The following is a 21662-nucleotide window of genomic DNA, read 5'->3' as shown; positions in this document are numbered from 1 at the left end:
AAGACTCATTTTACCAAAGTATACATTAAAAATGGAAGACACATAAAAAAAAACGTCAATAATCACAATGACCCTTAACCTTAAACTGTACTGAGCAATCAAGTGGAATGAACAATAATGCAACATAATTCAACAATCAATAAATGAAACAATTGTGATGCATAAATTCGATAGATTTCTTTCCTTTCGAATACCAGTCACTCGATTCAAAGCCGTTCGATTCAAAACAGTTCGTCCTTACCGGAGTGATGTTAGAGGAACAGTTCAGGCCTTCAGTTCTGCTGACCAGCGAGAATAGTCCACAAACCATTAAGTAAAAACAACAGAAGACTTTTTTTACTTTTTTATTCTATTTCTCCAAACCAGGAAAACAAAGAAATATATCCACTGAAATTCGCAGAAATTGTTTTAATCCAGGTCTGTTGGGTGGCTCGCCATCGTGTTCCATGTGGTAACAATTTATTCCGTGTCGTTCCCAAACCCAACATCAAAACTCTCAAAACCTCCACAGCATAACCAATTAAATAAAATAAAAAAACATTCACTTAAAAGTAAACCAATATTTCACTAGAATTTCCCTATAGATTTTTAATTCTCAAACGCGTGGTTTTCTTTTGGTTAGTTTTTTTCCGAAATCTCCACCAATCCTTAGTATTCCTCTCTTCTCTTCTTTCTCGCGCTGTGTCTGTCATTCCTCGGTAATGAGTTCTCTCACCTGATTGGTCAATATCTCACACTCTCTTAAAGGAGACACAACATTCAATAACAAACAAATGCATTTCTTACATTCAGAACATGAGATTAAAATACATAATTATTCAATTATAATGTTTTTTTTCCCCCGAATTCAATCATCAATTTTCTCCTTCCTGCTTATTTACTATCCCTAGCTGATTTACTATTTATTTATTTATAATCACTCTGGGTTACATGTGCAAGTTCAGATTGCAAAGTTGAGTGATAGTCCAGAGTTAAGGTCATATAATAGTGCAAAGATGTGCAGAAATAATTGTACAGTGAAGTAAATGAGGTGGAAAGAGATGCTAAGTACTAGATCCTGTCGATTTCTTCTATACCCTGTCGATTTCTTCTATATGACATCCGAAAGATTCAACCATTTCTGTCCACACAGGCTGCCCAGGTGCTTATTCAGTCATCTAAAGCGTCATGCAGAGTGGCCATAGATTGGTCAGTCCAGCGCGCAACCTCCCTCTGAAACTGAGCCTCCTGTTTTAGACTTTGTTTTTATACAGGCATGAGGAAGATGGCGGCATGGTCCAATTTCCCAAACGGTGGGCGTGATTGTGCATTTTTGGGCAACTATTAAAGAAGTGATAAGGGAGAAAGCTAGAAAGGTATTTGGTGTGACGTCTGGAAATAGAAAGAAAGACAAAGAGACGTGGTGGTGGAAGGAGAAATTGCAGAAAAGCATAAGGAGAAAGAGGTTGGAGAAAGAGAATTGGAATCGTCAGAGAGATGAGAAAAGTGAGCAGGAGTACAAGGAGATGCAGCAGCAGGTAAAGAGGGATGTGGAAAAAGCCAATGAAAAGGCATATGAGGATCTATATGAGAAGTTGGACACTGAGAAAGGAGCAAAGGATTTGTAGTGATTGGCCAGGCAAGTTAGAGCAATAAAGGATGGAGTTGGAAATGTGTTAACTAGTGAGGAGAGTGTGTTGAGAAAGTGGCGGAAATATTTTTAGCAGCTGATGAATAAAGAAAATAAGAGGGCGAGAAGGTTGGATAATGTGGAGATGGTAATGCAGGAAGTGGATAAGATTAGGAAGGAGGAAGTGAGAGCAGCGATTAAGAGGATGAAGCATGGAGATGTTTAGGAGAGATGCAGTGGAATTTTTAACAAGATTGTTTAACAGGATTTTGGAAGGTGAGAGGATGTCTGAGGAATGGAGAAGGAGTTTGCTGGTACCGATCTTTAAGAATAAGGGATATGTGCAGACCTGCAGTAACTACAGGGGAATTAAGTTGATCCGTCACACCATGAAGTTATGGGAAAGAGTAGATGAAGCCAGGCTGAGAGAAGAGGTGACCATCTTTGAGCAACAGTATGGTTTCATGCCGAGGAAGAGCACCACAGACGCATTATTTACTTTGAGAGTGTTGATGGAGAAGTATGGAGAAGGTCAGAAGAAGTTGCAGTGTGTGTTTATGGATTTAGAGAAAGCGTACGACAGGGTGCCAAGAGAGAAGTTGTGGTATTATATGAGGAAGTCTGGTGTGTCAGAGAAGTATGTGAGGGTGGTGCAGGACATGTATGAGGACAGTGTGACAGCAGTGAAGTGTGCAGTAGGAATGACAGACTGTTCAAGGTGGAGGTTGGACTGCATCAAGGATCAGCTCTGAGCTCTTTCCTGTTTGCAGTGGTGATGGACAGGTTGACGGACGAGGTCAGGAGTCTCCATGGACTATGATGTTTGTGGATGATTTTGTGAATTATGGTGAGAGTAGGAAACAGGTGGAGAAGAGCCTGGAGAGGTAAAGGTACATGCTGGAGAGAAGGGAAATGAAAGTTGTTACGAATAAGACAGAGTACGTGTGTGAATGAGAGGGAGGGCAGTGAAGAGGGGTGGTTGCAGGGAGAAGGTGGAGGAGTTCAGGCACCTGGGAACAACAGTGCAAAGTAATGGAGAGTGTGTTAGAGAAGTGAAGAAAAGAGTGCAGGCAGGGTGGAGTGGGTGGAGAAGAGTGATAGCAGGAGTGATTTGTGATAGAAGAGTATCTTTTTTTGAGTGAAAGGGAAAGTTTATAGGACTGTGGAGAGACCTGTGATGTTGTATGGTTTAGAGACAGTGGCATTAAGTAAAAGACAGGAGGTGGAGCTGGAGGTAGCAGAGCTGAAGATGTTATGGTTTTCGTTGGGGAGTGACGAGAATGGACAAGATTAGAAATGAGTTTATTAGAGTGACAGCGCATGTAGGACGTTTTGGACACAAGGTCACGGAGGTGAGATTGAGATAGTTTGGACATGTGCAGAGGAGGGACATGGGGTATACCAGTAGGAGAATGCTGAGGATGGAGCCACCAGGAAGGAGGAAAAGAGGAAGACCAAGAAGGAGGTTTATGAATGTGGTGAGGGAAGACATGCAGGTAGTTGGTTTGAAAGACGCAGATTTGAAAGGCAGATTTTTTGAAAACGTAACCTCGTAATCGTAATCTCAAAAAATTTTCAGGCCCAGATATGTGGAAATGTTATAAAATATTGTCCTATCCAGTTAGTGCCAGTGTTTACAAATAATCATACAGCATCTTATAATTATGGTACCGACCCTGTCTTATGAAAAACTTAACAATAATCCAAGGCCTATAGGATTCATTGTTTTCTAAAATGAATATTGACCAATAGCACTTACATCACTTGTCATGAAGTTTATTTCTGCATCTTACAGTGAAATTTATTGAAACACACAGGAAACCAAAAAAGTCAGACATTTTGTTTTTCTTTGCCTACATTTTATTTTTATATTAAAATGTGTGCACAGAAACATTGCTGGATATATAAAGATTATAGAAATTATTCTACATTAGTTAATGCTAAATTCAAATTGTCCTTTTATTCATAATAAACAGAAACTGAGAGACAGACAGACACAGACTGAGGAGGAGACTAAGAGTGAACAATAGAGAAGGTTAGATACCGCTTTGGATTCCAATATGGAGATTATGTGCTGATTTTTTTATCCTTATTATTAATATTACTTTTATTATTACAACCCCAGTTCCAAAAAAGTTGGGACACTGTGTAAAATGTAAATAAAAACAGAATGCAATGATCTGCAGATCTCATGTACCCATATTGTCACAGATAAAACACATGAAGTGTTAAAACTGAGGAAATATACAATTCTAAGGAAAAAATAAAGTCATTTTAAATTTGATGGCTGCAACAGGACTCAAAAAAGTTTGGACAGACAACATAGGTCTGGGAAAAGTATGTTTTATTTAAATTAAACAGTTGGAGAAACTTTTAGCAAATAATAAGGTTATTTGGCAGCAGGTCAGTAATATAATTGGGTATAAGTAGTGTATCTTACAGAGGCACAATCTCTGTGGAGCGGAGCTTCACCAATCTATGAAAGACTGCGGCTACAAACTGTGGAACAATTTCAGAATAATGTTCCTCAACATCAAATTGCAAGACAGAGTAATATCTCATCATTTGCAGAACATATCATCAAGTTTCAAAGACTCTGAAGAAATCTATGTGCACAAGGAACAAGGGTAAAAATTAATATTGGATGGCTGTGATCTTTGGGCCCTCAGAGGCCACTTTATTTAAAACAGTTATGATTCTGTAATAGAAATCACTGCACAGGCTCATTAACACCTCCAGAAATCATTGTCTGTGAACACAGTTTGCATATCATCCACAAATGCAGGTTAAATCTCTATCATGCATATAAGAAGGAATGCTTGGAACAAGATCCAGAAACGCTACCATCCTCTCTGGGCGAAAGCTCATTTAAAACATACCGAGGCAAAGCAGAACATTTTAGTTTTCAGGCTAAAGAGGAGAGGGACCATCTGACTTTTTATCAGAGCTCAGTTTAAACAGCTCTGATGGTATGGGAGAGCATTAGTGCCTGTGGAATGGGCAGCTTGCACATTTAGAAAGGTACGTTCAATGCTGAATACTATATACAGGTTTTAGCACAACAAATGCTTCCATCCAGAGAACTTTTCCAGGGAGAAAATCCTGTTCTGTTTTATTTTTATTATAGTTTACTGTTTATATTTTACTGTTCTGAAGATCTAATCTGTTTTTTATTTCAATCTTACACAGTGTCCCAACATTTTTGGAATTGAGGTTGTTGTGGTGGCAGTGGTATTGTTTCAGCTTCAACAATGTGAGCCTATGTCTATAACATTAATACTGATTGATAGGGAATAAGCAGCCAGTAATGATAAACTGCTGATTTAATCAAAGTATTGACACCTTCCCAGACTGCTAATAAGGTCACTCAAAAGATTTCCCAAGGTGCATATTATTATATTTACCTCTTTCCAGATATATATATATATATATATATATATATATATATATATATATATATATATATATATATATATATATATATATATATATATATATATATATATATACATATATATATTTACATATACATATACATATACATATATATATTAGTCTGGAAAGAGTGTGAGAAAAAAATATATATATATATATAATTTTTTTATCTGCACCTTAGGAAATCTAAATAATCGCACATGCATATAGATATTCATACAGAAATTTTAACTCAAACATAATTATTAGCAGATTTTATGCTGTTTCTGTAAAACAGAGGTTATGCATTATGCATTGTATTATTCATGATTTATTTATAGATAAAAATAATACTTTTAGTTCTTTAGCATGCTGTCTGTTCTGTATACATCATCATAGCTTTTTGCAGATTTATTTCATGCTGGTCACAAATCAGATTATTCCACATTAATAAGCCCTTATTATATAAAATTATCTACAGATAAAGGGTAAAATGTTACATATTACAACTGCAGTCAAATTTACACTGCAAAAGAACCCCTACAGAAAATTATTAAAAGTTGTTAAATGTAAAATATAATTTTCTACATGCAGCACAAGATTCAAATATGACAAGACATCTTCAAAATGTGAAAAAGCCATCAAGTCAAAAATACAAAACAAATTCTGGAAGCACATTTCATTCAGGACCTGTATTGCTAAAGCCATTTTTAAGAAAATCTAAAACCAACAGTCACTGAAATGGAGGCAAATTCTTTTTATATATTTCATATTTACATGATGTGTTCAGGACACATCAGAGTCAAAAAGCTTGTATCCTTAGATAATGTTATTTTTTCATGCCTCGCAGATTTTTACAGATTTCATGCCTGACAACTTCATAATATAGTACCTGGCTTTCATGTTGAATCTGGTAAACAATGGACACAATATTTTGTAGAAAAACATTTTAAACACAAATTTTAGTCGAAAGTTTATCTTCACAAATAATTTTTACTTCGAAACTTCTGAAGCATGTGAGAAACGTGTCCCGATTGGCTAATTTAAGAGATAAAAAAAAATGACCTACATCAATGTATATCCTTGCTTAGATCCTATAGACTCACGCAAGGCAAAAACCTCCACAGGGGTATGTCTCAATGGAGAGACCAGATCAAACTGGGTAGAGGTAATTAAGTCACATGGCCAAACTTGGAACAGACCCATGAGTTATTGCGTTATCCCACGTCAGTCAGAGAGCTGAACAATCGGCTTCTCGTCGAGGGAAAACTCATGATGGCATTTCAGCAAATCCATCCTGGCAGCTGATTCTGCAGTGGAAATGAACTGTTTCTTAAAATAGAACAGGAGAGTAAGAGGCAGAGCGAGTGGCAGAGTGAGATACAGAGCAAATTATTATACATTATCCCAAGAAAATATCTAAAGTATGTTCTTTCACTGGTGTATTTTTCCAAATTCTCTCTCACCCTGCCTGCAATACTTATGTAGCAATTTCATTAAGAAGAGGAAATACCTTAGAAAGGTTTTTTCACCATTTCCTGATTCTGAGTCTTTCAACATTATTTTAACTTAGACAACTATTTTTCAGGCAACAAATGTATATCATGCTGAAGTCAAACAAAATATACATTATTCATTCATCTTCAGTAAGCATTTTAGACTGGTCAGAGTGGCAGTGGAATGAGTCTATTCTTCATTTTTGCAATTGGAGGATTGTTGCTAACCCTAACCCAAGATCTAGCGGTACTGAATCTATATCAGTAACAAAGAATTTGAGACAATGTTTTCTATCCTGACCTCTTCTGATGCTGTTCTCTGGTGACAGCTGTTACTAATGATTCTTAAACATATGATATCATGACCTTTTATTACCTGTGACTTTCACAGGTGATCATGTTTTGTCCTAAACATTTTGATAAAAGGAACAGCTTGAGTAAGGTTCACACCATGTTACACCTGAGACCTATTGAGAAAATGGTCAGAATCCAAATGTACTAAAAAAAAATTATGTAACTAAGGCTAGGGTTAATTACACTTCTAGATTCTTTTCTTTGTTAGTACTGAGTGCGGTAAATGTTCTGGTTTATTTTTTATAAAATACCTGTTTAAGATAAAAAAAATTTGCAGCAGCAGTCTGAATTCAAATACTTTCTGTGGACAAATATTATCCAGTCAATACTTTATCCCACTCAGTCCTAAACTCCAGAAGAGACTGTTTTCTAATTTTAGTTGCTGTTCACACTCCAAATCCAGTTCACCACTGACAATGTGTAGTTTATCCGCAGTTGAACTCCATCTATGTCTGCGCTAAAATGACATGTGTAAGTGTTTACTGTTTAATATCACTCCAGATCTGCTCATATGAGTGTTAGCTGGAAGTTAATTAGAGTTGGCAGCACAGTTCCATGCATATTTCTGTGGAAATGTCTGACATTGCACTGCCTTTCCACTATGCTCAGAATTCTTTCATTTACTGGATCGGTCAAGTGATTGACATGGTGGAAATGTAAAAATAAATTAAGAAAGAATGCCCAGATGTGACCAAGAATAAACTTTCTCTGTGCATGATTCATCCTATTTGTATTCTAATCGGGGGAGTGGTAGCTCAGAGTTTAAGGTGCTGGGTTACTGATCAGAAGGTTGGCGGTTGAAGCCCGGTATCGCCAAGCTGCCACTCTTGGGCCCTTGAGAGCAAGGGCCCAAGAGTCTTCCTTTTAGGGTTCCTTTTATCAAGACCCTTAATCCTCTGTGCTCCAGGGGTACGGTATCATGGCTGACCCCAGCTTCCTAACAATTTAGGATATGCGAAGTAAAGAATTTCACTCTGCTGTAATGTATATGTGACAAATAAAGACTATACTTCTTCTTTTAATGCTCTTCATAACAAACAAGAAATAGCAAAAAATACCAAAATATTTCCTCTGCTTATTTTGCATTAAAGAAAAATAGTTAATGTATTGCATCTTATGAAACTCTTTTTCAAGCTATTATACAAAGCTTAGTTTGTCATTTCTCTTACTCTTTCACATTCCTCTAATCTTTTTCCTCTGTCCCTCACTCTGTTTTTCACACGGTCACTTCTGTCTTGCTGTTTGTGTAAAGTCCTTTGTGTTTGGGAAGAACCTGAGGGGAACGTCCGTACCCCAGTGGTGGATAGAATGCTTCTGGCAGGGTCTCTGTTCTAAACTGGAGCTTGTTTAAGTAGGTCTGGCCATGACTGTTGGGCTGGGACATTGATCGCTGTGGTTGAACAGTGAGAGAGACATACTGAGCAGTACTCTGGGTAGTAGTACTAGCAGTACTCTTACTGGGTTCCCAGGCAGGAAAGGCTGAGATGGAGGTCAGGGGATGGGTGTTGGAGATCTTAGACTTCTGGGAGGGTGTCATGTTGTTAGTGACAGGAATGTGGATCTCTGGTGGAAGGAGGTAAGGCTTTTCATTGGACTGAAAAGCAATAGGGTAGAAAGTCGTAGGTGATGATTGGCGGTTTGTGCGGTCCATCAGTGGGAAACTCCTATAGTAGTCTCTGGCTGTTGTACTGTCTGTAAGGAAATGTTTTTAAAGGCATGAGATTGGACAGATTTTTAAGATTAGACAAATTCAGTTTGAACAAAAAACGATGAAAATCTAAACTTAAAAAGATTCAGTAATCATTTTGATGGCTACAAGATAAAGCATTCACACCCTGCATGCGTAAAATTAATCTCCCACACAAGAATATAGAACAGAGAACATCACATCTATATGAATAAAGAAGTAGAACCATTTCAAAATTAAAATAAACAATGACAAAAGAAGCACACAATTACTGCTCATTCACTCATGCAAACATCTGTATAAAGTCTTTTACTCACTTTTCATTGATTTGCCTTTAATATTAGCTGCTATGTGGTTTGGCATTTTAAGAGGCCATAAATATATGTGTAAGAGTCTGACTAATCCAAACATCTGACAGTAAATGGCTTATTCATCACTATGTAATCTCAATTTTAATGAACGTCTGTTACTCAGCAAAATGTCTTTGACTACATCAGAATTAAATGTGTATGGAGAAGTCACAAAAGATAGACGTGTGTGTGAAAGAGAGACATATAGACCTTTTCTCTTGCTTGCTACAGATACATAAATTACACATTAATTGGCATGCCTTAGGCACACACACACACACACACACACACACACACACACACACACACACATATATATATATATATACAGTGAGGAACATAAGTATTTGAACACCCTGCTATGTTGCAAGTCTTTATGCAGCTAACGTGCATCTAATTTAGGATAATAAATGTAGTGGAGGTGAACAATTTAAAGGCAGACTAACAGGTCTTTGAGGGTCAGAATTCTAGCTGATAGACAGGTGTTTAAATACTTATTTGCAGCTGTATCATACAAATAAATAGGTAAAAAATCATACATTGTGATTTCTGGATTTTTTTTTTTAGATTATGTCTCTCACAGTGGACATCCACCTACGATGACAATTTCAGACCCTCCATGATTTCTAAGTGGGAGAACTTGCAAAATAGCAGTGTTCAAATACTTATTTTCCTCACTGTATATATATATATATAGAGAGAGAGAGAGATAGATAGATAGATAGATAGATAGATAGATAGATAGATAGATAGATAGATAGATAGATAGATAGATAGATAGATAGATAGATAGATAGATAGATAGATAGATAGATAGATAGATGAACTTCTTCAGCAGGTTGAGCTGTTGGATCGGACCACACGGACCAGCCTTCGCTCCCTGCGTGCATCAATGATCTTTGTCCCCTACGACCCTGTCACCGGTTCTGTTCCTTCCTTGGAGTACTTTTGCATGTGCATGTTGTTGAGATACTGCCATACTGTGAGTTCTCAGTAGGTTTTGGCTTTGTTTTTTGTTAATTATATTTGAGTAAACCACTTCCTCTAAATCAGCATGGTGCTGCAGGGATTTTCTCATATCCTGAATGAATGAATTTTAAATTAATTTCTGGCTAAAGGTCAAAAGGTGACAGAGGTAATAACCTTAAGTATCACATGTTAGTCATTTTCCTACAATAAACTTAATAAAAGCATATGTTTCAAATTCTGACTCTGTGTTCAGTCCCAAATACAATAAACTGAGGCGTTATGCACAGAACTGTGGAGTCAAATAATTTACACATAGGGTTACACGAAAAGACCACTATGTTGTTTAATTTTGTCATCATTCATCATTCATTTCGCAAGTTAAAATATATAAATATATATATTTTACACACATTCAGGCAATTCACATTTAAATAAATAAATAATTTTATTTTCTATATTAATTGATTTCTAATCGCTAAATTGTTTCTTGAGCATGTTCTCTCAACACCACTGCTGCTACATGAATGTGAAGCATCACAACACTACAAAGACCGAGACATGCCCTGAGTGTCACATAGAATACAGTTACTTACCGTTAGAATGTAACTTAGTAATGTTTTAATAATGTGTTTTTAAACAAATTGTTTAAGTGACATTCACATTTGCCATGTGTCAAATGTCTTTGTTTACTTTAATCTGCTCATACAAAACTGCTTTGGTGGCTGTGAAGGAGCTTGTCATTGGTTATGATCTACTGAAGGAATATGCCTCTTAGTGAATGAGACACTGATTGAAAAATCAATGAACAAATAATTGATTCAGATGTGGGTCTCCCTGATTACATAAGATTAGAGGGGGGCAGAGCCATGCTAGGAAGTGTGTTTTATATCTATGTTAGAAGCTGAATCTCAATTTCTAAATATATATTGATTAATGACTTTACATTATAAACATAACATTGACTGAAGGACAAATGATAAAATTGCTCAAAACTTATGAGGCAAAATATATTATTTTTGCTATTATATATAATTTTTAAAGCTTCGGTACATTTGAAGGCAGGCACATATTATAATAATAAGAATAAGAATAAGAATAAGAATAAGAATTCGCTTCACAGGGCAGCTAGCTGGCTAAGAATAGCGGCAGCATTTTTTCGTCCTCTGATTGGTTGGTCAGAGGGAAACTGTTATAGTTTGACTGGTAAAACACACGTGTAGCTCTGCACATTAATACATCTGAGTTAGACTTTTTTAATGCCTACGGAATGGTCTCGGACAAACTTAAAAATAAATTTTCCAGAAAAGCTAGACATGGTGGGGAGGTTGGCCAACCCTGAAGCTAGCTAGCGTGTCTCAGCCCGAGAAAGAGTTTGTTCACCACTTCCAGACTAGTTTTTTATTTTATTTACATTTTTTATGTTTTTGTCATGTTATTAGACAAATATTGATTGTGAACTGCTCCAGATGTTAGGTGCACAGTTGTGCTTGTAGTGTAGAGGTTTGGAGTCTTAACTGGGTTTGTTGGTTTAGTAAAATGGTTTTCACCTCCAGATGTGAAATGTCTCTCTGTAATGCCACATGATGATATATTGTGTTTTTGTATTGTATTGATGGTTTCTATAATTGCAATGTGATAGTGGTGGTATTAAGAGTTGGATTAATAAGTCACCACTGAAGTCCCAGGTACCAAATGCTCGGCCTGCCACTGCTTAAAACATTGAACAATGAAATCTGTTCAATAAATAAAAATGAAAAATTTTTAAGGACAATAAGCTGAAAATCCGTATGGTCCATTTAAAGGAACCCCAAAATTAGGGTTCAATTTAGAAACATTTCTAGGATTGAATTCTAAATTTGTGGTAATAAGACTTGCTGCTAGTGGCTTTTTTATGTTCATGTTTGTCTGCAGTTATTTTAAGTGTGTCATTTGTCTCACCATTATTAGTCCTCTGGTGCCCAGGCATTCCATTAGTTCTGACTGGGTGATGCCCTGCCCCTCTGACCATGCATTCTGCCTCACCTGGCAGCTTCAGCCTATCTGTCAAGGTTCTGGAAAGATAAGATTTATGACAATAATTGGTAATATACACATTACTGATTATTTTATTTATTTTACAACTAAAATTGACAGGATACATTTTCATTTTATTTTTAATGTTATACTACAACAATAAAGTTATTGAAAATAGAAGGTGTAGTAGAGGTAAATGGACATTATAGTCGGCATATTTAAGGACAATTTAATTTTCTTGTCATGCACAGTGTTAAGGACAATCCAAAATGAGCAAGAGAAGCATAAAACATAACCCTAATTCCAAAACAGCTGTAAAATGTTGCCATAAATTTTCCTCAGTTTCAACATTTCATTCGTGTTCTATGTTCTATTTTGAATAAAATATAGCATATGAGATTTGCAATTTTATATGAGATTCTTTTTTTATTTTCATTTTATGCAGTGTCCCAGTGTTTTCGGAATTGGGTTGTAAAAAAGCTTTCATGAACAATCATTAAAGAAGCTTTAAAGAACCATTAAAGTAAAATTGTACTTTTATTTGAATGATCAAAATTTACCAAAATGCTGTATACCAACAAATCCCCAGATCTACAGTTTAAAATGAAAAAAATAAAACACAGAAAAAAAATAAATAAACAATGGAAGTTCTTTAGAGGTTTGTTAAAGAAACCCTGGTCCCCCGGCTGTTACCTTATCACTATAACAGTATATCACTACTAACAGATACCTTACACCTCAGAGCTAGCTTAAGCATTTACTAGAACATTCAGACAGAAAGGCATTACAATAATCAAATCTAGAAATAACAAAAGCATAAACTATTTTTTATGCATCGTGTTGAGACATATATTTTACAATATTCCCACATAATTATCCATGTTTTTCTTATCTCCACCCCACACACAGACACAGACACACACTTCTACTTCTTGCAGCATGCCTGTCAGGAAGGTGAGAGTCAACATCATAGATTTGGGCTGATCCTTGTTCCTCCATCTTGGTGATAAACTTGGAGGAAATCACCAGCTGAACTGTACTTAACAAATACCACAACCTCCTTGTTTTGGATCTCTCTTCTCCTCTGATGTCTTCTGTAGCCCAATGCTTCTTTACACGGGTAAAACTGGAGTATACAAGTGAAGATATAGCAAGCCGTAACCAGATCACACTCTATCAAAGCCTTATTAAGTGTGAGGTTCTAGCAAATGCATGGTTGTTGAAGAAGAGATTTGCAATGAGAGATGTATACAAATATCTACTGATGCCATTCATAATTAAATTGCAGTGGCAGGAATTGGAGGTTGATTAGGTCTTACGTTACCCATCCATTAGTAGCAGAAAATGTTTGGATGGTTTCTGCAGGGTATGGTGTTTAATGTGCAAGGCATTTTCAGGAGATGCAGAGATAGTAGTAGCAGGACAAGACCTTGAGGCATGGATTTGAGTGAAGGTAAATGATGGTCAACCAATTAAGCCTAATGTTGCACTCCCCCACTCTTACTTTTTAATTAAGTATAGGTTATATTGCCTCAGGACTCTTGTTCTGAGTCATTCAATATAAGAACTAAGTTTAAAAACTTCTGTTTTATGAGGATCGTCCTAATGCCATGGATGTGCATTGAGGCCAGGATAAAGCACTTAACAATTTAATGACTCATTTCTATTGGTCAAGCATTCACAACAATATTTGCAGAGAGTTTGCTGTATATTGCAAGTGCTGCCTGGCAAAAATGCTGACCAACCCCCAAAATGCCATTGCAACTATCACCTGCTATTGAGGTTCCCTTTCAAATAATTTTTATGGACCTTGACAGGCCATTAGATATGTATTCAAAAAGATATTGCTTTGTGTTCTGGTGGAATAAACAATGTGATATCTGGAAGCCAGGCATCCAGGCAATATAACAACTTGGAGAGTAAGGAGGATCCTCTCTTTCAGGATTCCAACTGCAGGGCACTGTGTTCATGTAACAGATATTTTACAAACTGTTAATTCATTATTAGTAAAAAAAAATCAACATTTAACTTCTGTGGACAAATGCGCTGTTCAGATTGTCTGATCAAATGCTTAAAAACATGATTTGTACATTAGTTCAATGAGTAACTTTAATGTTGTGCAGAATTGTGATTAGTGCCTTAAGCCCTTTTATTAGTAGTATTAAAGATCTCCACAAGATTTCCTTCAAGGGGCAGTTACACTACTGTAGACTTTTCACTTCATATTCTTCCATTCATTTGCATATGAATGGAGATCTGAAATTGTAAACTCAAAGCAAAGACATTTTGCTGTATCAAAAACTGGTTTGCAATGTTTGCAATTTTTTCCTGCATACAGGAACAAATGGTATATTTGAACACTGGCTCATCATGTCACGTCTAGTTGTCACCCAGCTTCACTGCAGGTCCAAAGAAAATTAGCATGATTTAAGTCTGGTGTGTGGGCCTTTTAAATGTCAATAATGAAAATACATATATGGACGTTCTAATAAAAAATGTCAATCGTAGCTCTAAAACAAGGGTATTTGAAAAGGGTGGAATAATGTTAATTGATCACATGGGACTCTACTAAATTGCCATGGACTCGATGAGGTCCCCTGTAGGGACTACATTTTGCCATTTTACAGATAACAGGTTAGTATCTTTCAATGCAAATAGAATGGGATTATCAAAACTTGACCTCCACCCTTTGACTACACTTGACTACACAAAAAATACAAGTCTTGAATTGACCAGTTTCTGTTTAACATTTTGTTTTGGTTGATTTTTTAAAAGTGCACTGAATAACGTGTGGGCTAGATAAATGTGAGTAGCTTATTTAATTCAATCTTCAGAGTCACATATTCTACAGGATTAAATATTTCACTCCCTGGAGAAATTTGGGTTAGGGTTAGTTGTTGTAGTGGGGATTTTCCCAGAAACAAATAATTATTTCCTATGATGTTAAAGTACAGCAGGTTTCCAAATGTTCATTTTAATGTCTATGTAAATATGTAAAGTATTTTTGTTGTATTTCAGGCCTATAAAAGTGTTATTTGTGGAGCTTCATTGATAGGTTTTTAGTGGTGCAGTTGTTGTAGCGACTTAGTGTGGAGAGGGGAGAATCTGCTTTGACAGTACAGCAATAAAGAAAGATGCAATGGCTAATGGTAGCAAATTTTAACCCAGCTTTCATCTCATTATACTCCCATTATTACAAAATCTTCATACCATTCTATATCCAAAATGGGGTCTTCTTTGTTTCAACCATTTCCAGTACCATGGCTTATGACTACTATATGGAGATTACCTTTCTTTTTAACTGAATGATTAGTGACCTAGTTTTTGGTCCTGAGCAAGCTGGAGCATGCACAGTAGGCATGTCTCTGGCACACCATTTTGGCATACAGGCTTAACCATTTGAGGGTATCCAATGGATCTCGTCCCTTCTGAGAATTAGAGTTGTGCCTACCCCAGCATTTAGAGTGAGTTTCTGAAAGGTTGGAGGAGACTGACTAGTGACACAGCCAGAAAGATCCTGCAATGCTACATGTAAAGGCTTCATGGTCACCCCACTGGGTGGTCACCCAGTGCAGTTACAAGTTGTGACTCTCCATTACACGAGACTTTCAATGCTGATAGAATCCATTGCTTTGGTGCAACTTTCCCTCAGGTAAGGGCGAAGATAATCACCAGTGGTCTTAGTCATTAAACTCACATTGGCAGCTTTTGAACTAGTGGTCATTCATCAAGAGATGCTACTCTCAAATCCAATGATGCAGAGGTGAACAACAGAGCCTGGGCAAACCTGAAAAGGGGCATTAAAAAAGCCAAGCATTCACATAAACTTCTCATTGAGGAGCACTACCAATATAACGCAACATGCCTTAATGATTACTGTCCAGTGAAGCTCTCACCCATCACTACCAAATGTTTTGAGCGGGTGATCCTGGCACACCTCGAAACCTGTCTTCCCACCACCCTGGACCCACACCAATTTGCCTACAGTAAGAACAGGAGCATTGAGGACACAGTTTGCACAGCACTACACTTTGACCTTTCTCACCTGGACAATAAAGACACTTACGTCTGAATGCTCTTCCTTGACATTAGTTTAACATTGTTATCCCCTCTAAGTTAATCAACAAACTTGGAGACCTGGGCATTAGCACAAAGCTCTGCGCCATCATTATTAACTTTGAAATTGACACCACGGTAAAAAAAACGTATCAAGGACAACAGTGAGTCAGCCTACAAAGAAGAAAGAAAGAAGACTAAGGAGCTCATCCTAGACTTCAGAAAGAAGAAAGGCAGCACACACCAATCCATAACAATGGAACAGTGGTAGATTGTGTCACCAGCTTCAAATTCTTAGGGATTCACATCTCTGAGTACCTCTTCCTGGACAAAAAACAGCTCAAGAAGGCTTGTCAGTGCCTTTTGTCAGCGCTCTGAAAATAACCATCTCTCTTCAGATATCCTGGCAAACTACTACAGATGCACCATTGAGCATCCTGACCAGCTGTATTACAGTCTAGTATGGAAACTGCTCTTTATCGGACTGGGAAGTGCTGTAGAGGGTGGTGGAAACCACCCAACGCATCGTGGGAATTTTACTCCCAAAGACTGATGACATTTACAGGAAGCGCTGCCTCAGGAAAGCATACATAATCACAAAGGACTTCTCTCACCCTGCCCATAGACTGTTTGCCCTCCTGTCCTTAAGAGCCTCAGGACCAAAACAAATAGGTTAAGGAACAGCTGTTTACCGACAGCTGTTTCTATGCTATACTCCACACCCTGGTAGAACCACCTACCCTCCAACCGTCACTACCACCCCCACAACCCAGACATACACACTAACCTAAATACCATACACTGTGTAACCTTACTCTATGTTGCACTGCTCATAATACACTTTATACACACTGTAATACTCAAAATTGCACTATTGTAACCATTGCAAATGCTGTTTATAATAGTCTCCTTTTTTTGCACTCTCCATATAATTTTGCCTATGTATATAACCTTTACATAAACATGTATACAATCTCCTTCACTGCACTATCCATGACCATTGTACTCACTGTATATACCCCCTTTTTGTTTATGATTTATTTATATTATTTATTCATTTGTCATTATTTATTTATATCTATCATATATCAAAGCCTTACCAACCTGTGCATATGTAAAACTGTTACGCTGCTACCAATGCTCTTCTGGTTAGATGCAAGCTGCACTTCATTGACTTGTACCGTAACATGTGCAATAACAAACTTAAATCTAATCTAAACTATTATAGGGACATACAGTAGAACAGAGCGCTGCATCAGACACAGGATCTAATACAGAGAAAATGAACATCATCACTAAAGCAAGAAACCCAATGATCACAATTCAACACGTCTCCTTTCACTGGAGCCACAACTGCACCTCCAAATACATAATTTCTAACAGAAGCACTGATATTCACCTGATCACACACACACACACACACACACACACACACACACACACACACGCACGCACACGCACGCACGCACACACACACACGCACACACACACACACACACACACACACACACACATACATCATCTCTAACAGAAGCATCAATGTTAACCTCATCACACACTCACTCACGCACACACACACACACACACACACACACACACACACACACACACATACACACACACACACACACCACATCTCTAGCAGAAGCATCAATATTCACCTCATCACATCACCCCGGGGTTCCTGTGTTTCTGTACATTGTCTCCATGCATTACAGTTTTCATGGGGATTTAAAATTAAGGCAAATTTTTCAGAAAAGAAAATGATAAAGGATATATGGTTCATGAAAAGATTAACAGCCGTGAAATTGTTTTGGTGAACCTTCCTCATGTTTATTGGTTCTTCATGTCTTGCAAATGTCTTTGAAAGTTTATCTTACTTTTTCAGAGTGCATATAAAAATATCCAAATTTTACACTTTTACTTAGTTTGGACATTTCAATAATTCTATCATTTTGTGGTAGAAAGATAAAATAGCTATAACTTGTCAATGTCTAAACTTTATGAAACTACTGTGTACAGCCACTTTGCAGTAGTAGTAGTAGTAGTGTGTGTCCATTGGTAGTATTTACAAAATCCAGTTATGTTAGCAAGTGTATTCTTAATTTCTAACTACAAAATTCTTCCTGTCTTTCAACAAATCCAATTTGTACACACAGAAGATCTCTGAGCAGAAAGGCAGATATACTTACATTATATTTGCAAGACACTCAGTATATCACAACAAGAATGTTGAGAAACCAAAAAGAAAATTCACACTCAATGTATGCACAACAAGCTCAACTGGCCCACACAAACAAACATACCTTGTGTTGCTGGTATCCCCAGTTCCTCTGCGGCTCCTCTCCAGAACCAGTTTGGCACCGATTCCTCCGAGCATCATGATGGCCACTACGCCGCAGATCACATATACAATCATGTGCATCTGGTCTGGCTTGGGTACATTGTTAGTGTTAGCATTTGTTTTGGCATTAGCATTGCTGGCATCATTGCCACTGGCAGGTTTCCCTGTATTGGCCCAGGCAGGTGTGTCATAATTGGAGCAGCTAGTCTGTTCAAGACTGTGACCTTTGAACTGGCAGCAGAAGCGATAATAACATGAGCCACAGCAAAAAATGTACATACCAACGTTGCAGTTAAAGGGTGGGTCCCATTGGCCCATCACATCATAGTAACCCCAACAACGGCTGCCCGATGACTCCACCGCTTCCTCTTCTTTTGTGATAGTCATTTCAGTCTGATTGGCTGAATCAGAAGATGACGTGAGGGTTTGGAGCAGGATGAGATTTAAAATAATGTAGAATGTCATCTTCATCTTTTCAGAAAAAAATGAACTGAATCATAAGTGGGCAGACTTAGTAGCGGAAAATAGTTATTTCAAATGTCTCAATCACATCAGAAAGAATGTCTTCTTATTCATTACATGATCAAGCAGTAATGCTAAAGAACAGGAAGACCAGGAAATTAGACACCCACAAAAAGTGATAGAGCCAGTACACAGAAGCTACTGCAGGTAAGTGAAAACTTAAATCCAAGGGTCAACACTAGAGAGAAACAGAGACAGAGAGAGTGGGAGATTTATTAGTAAGAGGAATAATGACTCTTTGTTCCAGTTATGGATAAGTGTTACTTTATGTCTAGGCTGTAAACCTTTTTCAGTCTCTGTATATTTTAATGATTAACATTTGAATTTAGCAATTGTTATAAGTAGGGGAAAACATGATTGGTGAAAAAGTGGACTTAGATGAAGAATAATGGATAAAGAAGGCTTTGGTTATCAAAGGATAGTAGACTCCAATGTCACAAAAGTTTTCCTTAACACATCTAGGTAGTATCTACTCTCCAGTTTATAGGCCCATTGATTTCAAAAGATGGACAGAAACTATTCAATTAAAAACAATAAGCTGATTCCTTAGAGACTCACATTTACAGCATTGCCAGTGGCAGATTAGCAGTGCTAGGATATGATCTAATGTCCATCTAGACAAAAGTCCAGTGGCTTAAATGCAAAGCTACCAACAAGGCAAAGAAATGACACAGCAAACCTCCCACTGTAAAATAAATCCAAGATGCTATTAGTATCTGGTGGTTGAACATCTGCCCTCAGTTTGAATATACTTATAAAATAAATAAAAATTTTATATATATATATATATATATATATATATATAAAATATATAGTACATACAGATGAAGAATTAGTCTGTACTGCCACTTTTGGACCTAGCAATACACACTACAGAATACAGACATAGATAAATTGCATAACTATATATGATGATGATGATGACATAAGATTGCTTATGGGTTTTTTTACCTGCAGATGTGCAGAGACCAACAGGCCATTATATTACCAGAATGTAACCATTGCCTCACTGACTTTCTAAATAAGCAGAAATTATTGTGCTGATGCCAAAGTCTGTTTGAGAACTTGAGACATCTGAGAGATGTGTGGTAGCAAAGAAGAAATGTCCAGATGGCATTTACATCACATGCTTTAGCTGTAACACAAAGACAGAAGGAATTTTTATATAAATAACATTGAAACAAATACACATTACAAATAATCGTGTGTGTGTGTGTGTGTGTGTGTGTGTGTGTGTGTGTGTGTGTGTGTGTGTGTGTGTGTGTGTGTGTGTGTGTGTGTGTGTGTGTGTAAATATTCTACAAGTAAAGAAAAATCTGAATTTTCTTACACTCAAAAATGTGTGTGAATATTTGGTGTATGTGTTGATTACAGTTTTATCACATCTTCTTCTGTGTGTGTGTGTGTGTGTGTGTGTGTGTGTGTGTGTGTGTGTGTGTGTGTGTGTGTGTGTGTGTGTGTGTGTTCTGTAAATTATATTTTAGCTAATTAATCTATGTTTCACTTCTACACACACATGCACACATACATTGTACATGCAGAATAAGAAAGGTTTGTGTTTACACACACACACACACACACACACACACACACACACACACACACACGCCCTGACACACACACCAAATGCTCTTATATCATATATATATATATATATATATATATATATATATATATATATATATATATATATATATATATATATATATATATATATATATATATGATATAAGATATATATAAGCACATTAGGCTACACAATCAGTGCTCATATAGCGAGTGTCTATTTTTATGCGGGGTGGGTGTGTGTGTGTGTGTGTGTGTGTGTGTGTGTGTGTGTGTGTGTGTGTGTGTGTGTGTGTGTCTGCGTGTGTGTTGTGGCTCATTGTTGATAGGTAGCTACAGATTTTCTCTCTCTCTCTCTCTCTCTCTCTCTCTCTCTCTCTCTCACACACACACACACACACACACACACACACACACACACACACACACACACACACGCACTCTTACCGCTTGTGCTTGTGGAAAACAAGCATACTGTATATTGATATATGTATACTGGGTTATAGATATATCGTTATAGGTATGTGTTTTCTCTGTTGACCTTGCGCTCGTGCTTTATTTCTCCTTCTCCCTCATGAGTCGATTCCGCTGTGTTCTTGTTCAGTGCTCAGAGACGAATGACGGCACTGGTACATGCACTCCTCTTCTCCCTCCCTCTCTTTTTATCATGAGCAAATGAGCACACCTCACTCTCTCTGCCTCTCCTCCTTTTGTCCCAGACACCTCCCCTTACTCTCATCAGTGTTTTTGTCTTCCCAATCACCTCATTCTCTCCCTTTTCTCTCCTCTTTTCTCTCCCTATTTCTTATTCTCTGTCCTTCTCCTTTCACTGATCTTCTTCTCCTTTTCTCTCCATGTTATACCCTGTTTGATTCCTCAAATCACGTCTGTGTGTATTATCTTCTCTGTGTGTGTTCACGTGTGTGTGTGCATGCGCTTGTGTGTGCATGTGTGCGTGCGCGTGTGAGACAGAGACAAAAGAGGAATAGAGGCGCTACAGAGGGTGGTAAAGGAAGGAAGATATTTGACAGCAGCAGAGAAAGGGAAAAGAACAAATTCAGAACCATTCTCAAGGGTTTAACGTTTTATATCACGTGTACAATGCACACTGAAAATAAACAATAAGCAAAACATATCATACATTTTTTTTAAAGATAATTTTTTTAATAAAGACCCACAAACAATCAAAATCCAGAATAAAAAAAGTCAAAACATACATTCAAAACAAAGATTTGCAGAATGTAATGTAGCTTTTTAATTCAAAGTCAAAATAATAATTAAA

General features: G+C 37.1%; 1 protein-coding gene across 9 annotated transcripts; it reads right to left on the bottom strand.

Moving 5' to 3' along the window:
* Window positions 1-5396: 5396 nt before the first annotated feature.
* Window positions 5397-21224, bottom strand: LOC310728041 (uncharacterized protein). Of its 9 annotated transcripts, XM_083545095.1 has the most exons (6): window positions 20828-21211; window positions 19766-19949; window positions 18574-18992; window positions 18255-18339; window positions 11818-11930; window positions 5397-8565 (listed from the first exon to the last, which is right to left on the bottom strand). In XM_083545095.1, exons 3-6 carry the CDS (start codon window positions 18761-18763, stop codon window positions 8090-8092), a joined length of 864 nt encoding a protein of 287 aa, XP_083401221.1. In that variant the 5' UTR covers window positions 18764-18992; window positions 19766-19949; window positions 20828-21211; the 3' UTR covers window positions 5397-8089. The 9 variants fall into 9 exon arrangements, with proteins under 9 accessions (XP_083401221.1, XP_083401214.1, XP_083401216.1 ...); XM_083545088.1 differs by having other exon boundaries at window positions 18255-18992; window positions 20828-21224; XM_083545090.1 differs by having other exon boundaries at window positions 18255-18992; window positions 20922-20999.
* Window positions 21225-21662: the final 438 nt, after the last annotated feature.

This window comes from Silurus aristotelis, assembly GCF_946808225.1.
Source record: "Silurus aristotelis genome assembly, chromosome: 6".
In the NCBI taxonomy this organism is placed as follows: Eukaryota; Metazoa; Chordata; class Actinopteri; order Siluriformes; family Siluridae; genus Silurus; species Silurus aristotelis.
This window is presented reverse-complemented; position numbering and strand designations above follow the sequence as displayed.